General features: G+C 37.1%; 1 protein-coding gene across 1 annotated transcript; it reads right to left on the reverse strand.

Moving 5' to 3' along the window:
* Positions 1-292: 292 nt before the first annotated feature.
* On the reverse strand, positions 293-5,294 carry LOC132168161 (selenoprotein family protein). Its single transcript, XM_059579259.2, has 4 exons — positions 5,059-5,294; positions 4,144-4,202; positions 1,313-1,494; positions 293-622 (listed from the first exon to the last, which is right to left on the reverse strand). Exons 1-4 carry the CDS (start codon positions 5,222-5,224, stop codon positions 550-552), a joined length of 480 nt encoding a protein of 159 aa, XP_059435242.1. The 5' UTR covers positions 5,225-5,294; the 3' UTR covers positions 293-549.

Raw genomic sequence — 5,294 nt, forward strand, 5'->3', positions numbered from 1 at the left:
AACTCAAAAGGTTAAAAGGATGAAATCCTTGGGAGATCTACTAAAGCAAGCAAGAAAGATTTGAAAGCCTCGGCAGGAAAGGCAGCATTGAAATCCATAGGACTCCCAACTGTTGAGAGGAACCACCGCAGGAAAAGCGTGAATAAAGGAGAAAGGGATAAAAGAAAGAAAAGAGAGAAAAGGAGTAAGAAGCTGTAAGAGAGTGGGTGCTGTTGTTAACAACTGGTGGGGAAAGGAAAACAGATTCTAACAAATGCATCCCACATAAATTCATCCTGCTCATAGTAAATAGTAGAAGAAAATGCAGAGATTATACATTCTAATTGGAAGGCTAATTCTGTGTCCAGAAACTACATTGAACAATGATTTTGTTGAAGCTACAAATTGATTCATGGAACTCACATACGTTGTATACAAAAACAGGAACATGATAATAAGTGTTAGCTTTCTCATGGTATACTTTTTCATTAAATTTTGTGAAAGAAGCCCACACATTTGTAATAATTAAGTTACAAATTGGAGTACAAAAAGGGAACAACGATAAACCACTTAATTTGCTGAAGTGGGCTTAACCTTCTCTCTAAGGAATTGTAGTACGTGTTCGCGTTTCCAGTTGTCGATCCTGTCACAAGGGAAAAACATTTTCAATAAGACCAGTTTGTAGAACTTATTTTCTTCCCTTGAATGATGGAAATGAAAGATCAAAGATATAATTAAACCTAACATCATAGCCATTGCTCCCTCGGAAAACCTAAAACCATACCCCTGTATTTCCAAGGTCAAAATTTTATTACACGACTGCCAACCTAAAATGCCACCAAATGGCAGCTATCTAACTTCTATGATATGAGGTTCAGATATCAACAATCTTGGATCAAGGCAAGATCAAGGTCCAGATAGCTACCGCTGTTGGATCAAGGCAAGACCTAAGCTATGCCTAATTTTACCCTATCATACCTGCTCGTATTGACATGACACGACATGACACGGGTACGCAAACAGTTCACTAGGAACTCCGAAATGGTGGAAATATTTCAAACAACAAATGTTTCACTAACACTTGGACACAAGCCAAACAGAAATTATCAGCCGATTAACATAGGGGCAGTCTATGGTGCATGACGAATGGGGGAAAAATGAAAGGGGATGGGGTCTGACCAACTAGGAAGATGTTGTACATCTACCAGTTTAAGAATTTTCAGCATCATCATTCCATTATCATCAATAAGGTCAAGCAAATCTCTCAACCCAAATTTCTATTCATCCAGTATAGATACTGGGGCTTAACAGTTAGTGACAAAAAGAAGCTAACCTTATTGTTTCTTTGTGTTGGCCAGCATCATCAAGCATCATCAGCTTTGGTGGAGAATTGAAGACATATTGAACTTTAACTGAAGGGAATTGATCCTTCTCTTCTTCAATGAAGCCCACAATTTCAGGATAGAAAACCAGTTTCCTCATGCAGACCTCCAGTACAGCACCGGAATAGGTAATCTGCAGCTCCACATAGTCAAAACAACATCTTTTTCCTTCCCTTTGGAGTAAATGGGTGGAAATATAAAGTCAAGAAGATTTAAGGCTCCAGCTCAGCTGGAACATGACGCATGTAAAGACATTATGAAATGGAACATGGTGCATGAAAAGACATTGTGAATTGGAACATGATGCATGTAAAGTCAAGAAGATTACAGGGAGGATGTGAGTTGGATAACTGGCATGGACACTTCTACCAAAGAGCCATGTCCAAGTTGGACATAGACATTTTTAATACACTCCCTCATTTTTGGGTCCAATACACCCAATACGTGTCCTCCGCGGTTTTTAACTAATTAAAATGCAGAACACTTAGCCAACATGGATTAATTATGTAACAAGAGGCTGAGAGATATCTGAGTGGGTCAGCGAGACATGGGCATAGTTAATATCAATGTCATAACATATAACTTTTAATAATTTATGAATGCATGTGTTCTACTTTTTATTTTCTTGTTTCCCCATTCTTAAATCTTAAAAATGCCATATTTGGCCCTATCTGAATTATATCTCGATAAGTTATTAAGAAACCATGTATATGGTAATTGAACATATATGACTTAAATTTCAAACATATTTGGACTTGAACTAAAAGCAGCATTAAATATGTTGTGTACGTCTGTCAACAGTATTGCCATGTGCCTCTTGGGTCTATGTTCAGCTCTTTTAGGATTTCCCATGTTCACATCTTGGTGTTGTTTTTTGTTCCACCTCTGTGTCATAGACTTGCAGCGAGTTGGTCAATCTAATGAAAAATACAGCCCAAGAGCACCACTCACTAACCACAATGACCTCATGGGGCCATTTCATACCATCTTAAACCAACTATATTCGGCCATGATGCCCATTCCTAGAATAGCCTAAATGCCCTTATATTTGACCGAACTTCTTCTCAATCAAAGTTTCTCTGGCTTGTAGAAAATTATCTAAAAAAATAGGTTATTTTTCTCTTATGTAAGTTGAGTACGGCAATGGACTAGGCAATTCTTTTGAAGCCAAGAGAGATGGAAACCAGCTATAAATACCTACATACATGGGGAATAATAGTCCTGTCATCTGCGTGTAATGAGAAAGCACCATGGGAGTTTTGACTCTTGGACTGCAGTAATGAGAGGTCAATAAGACAAAGCTTCATTCTAGCCAAGACAGTCATGTTGATACCAGCATAAAGTCAACTTCTCTTTTGTCTATGAAGAAATTTAAAGGGCCCGACATTTGAATTGCCAGTTGTAGAAAGGAAAAAGAACAATTGAGTCCATGGGACATTTGGAAGCTATTGGTGTAAAGATGAACATGCTTGTGAAAATTTAAGTCTGTGGCAAAGGGCTTATCAGGATGTATAAAAAGGTTCAGTAAGGGTCCATTCAAGCAAATAAGTTTGTGCCAAGCCTAAGGATATTATAGCCTGCCTCCTTCATCCCTACTGCCTCCTTCGGTGATAAGCTCCCTTCCCTTTTCTAAAATGCATAAAAGAAAATCCACCTTTTGATGAGGACAGCCATTTACAGGAATAATTGAGTCCATGGGACATTTGGAAGCTATTGGTGTAAAGATGAACATGCTTGTGAAAATTTAAGTCTGGCAAAGGGCTTATCAAGATGTATAAAAAGGTTCAGTAAGGGTCCATTCAAGTAAATAAGTTTGAGCCAAGCCTAAGGATATTATAAAAGGAAAATCCACCTTTTGATGAGGACAGCAATTTACAGGAACAATTGAGTCCATGGGGCATTTGGAAGCTATTGGCGTAAAGATGAACATGCTTGTGAAAATTTAAGTCTGGCAAAGGGCTTATCAGGATGTATAAAAAGGTTCAGTAAGGGTCCATTCAAGTAAATAAGTTTGTGCCAATCCTAAGGATATTATAAAAAGAAAATCCACCTTTTGATGAGGACAGCCATTTACAGGAACAATTGAGTCCATGGGACATTTGGAAGCTATTGGTGTAAAGATGAACATGCTTGTGAAAATTTAAGTCTGGCAAAGGGCTTATCAGGATGTATAAAAAGGTTCAGTAAGGGTCCATTCAAGTAAATAAGTTTGTGCCAAGCCTAAGGTTATTATAAAAGGAAAATCCACCTTTTGATGAGGACAGCCATTTACAGCCCCCCCCCCCCCTTTTTTTCCCCCTTTCTGCATCTTGCTCTTCAATTTAAAGTTTTTATGTTAAAGATCCTTTTTACTTACAAATTGGAATGGAAGATTTAAAGGTTTGTTACTCATTAAAAAAATTAGAAAAAATATATGGAGTGAACAAGCAAAGAAATTAAGCAGTAGTGAGTGTTACCCCCCTACCTGACACATTAACCTATGAATTATCCTCATCCATATTCTTTGAATTACCCAACATGGTTCATTTTTTTATTTTTTTCGATAAGTAATAGAAATATCATTAAAAACTGTAAGGCGCAACTCGAGCACACAAGAATTATACAAAAGAAGCACTTAAGAAAGAGAAGAAAAGAGAACAAAAAAAAACATGAAAGTTAAGCACAAAGGGAGTTAAAATTAAAATTAGCAAAAATTATAAAACGTGAATCTAAAGAAACATTAGATTCAAAACAAAGCTTTTAGCTTCTAGAAATTTAATATATGTAAAAATATTATCCATACCTTGCTCGTCGAATCATCCGAATCCTCGGAGCAACATTTCAAACAATCTGATACCAAATCTACAAACAAAACATGGACTTTAGCCTATCTATAACAATGCTGAAAGTAACACATAAAAATCTTATGCATGCAGAATTCCAGGAGCAAACTTGAGACCAAATAGAAGTCAAAATGCTGAGGAACGAGCTAATCGATATATCAATAAAAGTCAGTAGTCCCTAATGCAAGGCATTCACATCCCATCATCATTTATCCAGTCAACTTATATGTTCAATTCCAACCACCCTGCGCATAGACAGTAGAATTGCTAGTTCTAATTGTAATAAATTTTATTACAATGCTTTCAGTACATGTCTCTAGACTTTGATCAAATTCAAAATTTTCACTTGAAATATATATCTTATTGTTGAGCATACACGTGGTGAACAACAATTGCAAACATGTCATAAGTGATGGTGGTTAATATAACCATTTGACTTAAACCCATTAGCTTAAGCTTTTGGGTGTTTCGCTGAAAAACTCCCCTCAAGGGAGCCAATCTCCCCAAGAGAAAGAATTACCCGTTCAAAGAAACAGAGCCTTGAGATCTTTGTATTATATCTATATGACTCCATACGCATTTCTTACTATGAAATCCTTCCACATCTTCAACTTAAATCCAACAAACCCAACACACAGGTGATGATTATTAGCCAACACTCACACCGTAATGCCTGGAAAACGAATGACACAAACACCTAATACATAAATCCATCAATCAAATGAAATAATTTGTAACTGAAAATTTTAATTCTAAAGATCAGACAAAACACTTAAAACACCAGAGAATTCAAGACCCACCAAAAATCTGGGAACAAAATTCAATTTTTTTTATTGAATTGTGCGTTACCCAAAGGATTTATATACAATAAATACCTGGGTCCTTGACATACTCAGCGAAGGTGTTGCAATCAGAGCAAAGAGCAAGGCCCGTAAAACCCAGATCCTCGCACTCCCTCGAGCTCAATTGCTCTTTTGCGGTTCCCAAAGGTACTGCAGCCAATAGGAGAGCTACAGAACAAATATAGATCAACAAGCCCATCTCTCTCTCTCTCTCTCTCTCAAACTCTCTTTTTCAGTCTTCTCTTCCAGCACCAAGTATCCAGCGGCCG

Source organism: Corylus avellana, chromosome 2 (genome assembly GCF_965113065.1).
Source record: "Corylus avellana chromosome 2, dhCorAvel1.hap1.2, whole genome shotgun sequence".
Taxonomy (NCBI): domain Eukaryota; kingdom Viridiplantae; phylum Streptophyta; class Magnoliopsida; order Fagales; family Betulaceae; genus Corylus; species Corylus avellana.

Coding starts and splice junctions, on each gene's coding strand:
- LOC132168161 (XM_059579259.2), bottom strand. CDS start 5,224: ATGGGCTTGTTGATCTATATTTGTTCTGTAGCTCTCCTATTGGCTGCA. Junction 4,203..5,058: donor TGAGTATGTCAAGGACCCAG/GTATTTATTGTA, acceptor TTTTGTTTGTAG/ATTTGGTATCAGATTGTTTG. Junction 623..1,312: donor CAACACAAAGAAACAATAAG/GTTAGCTTCTTT, acceptor CCCTTGTGACAG/GATCGACAACTGGAAACGCG.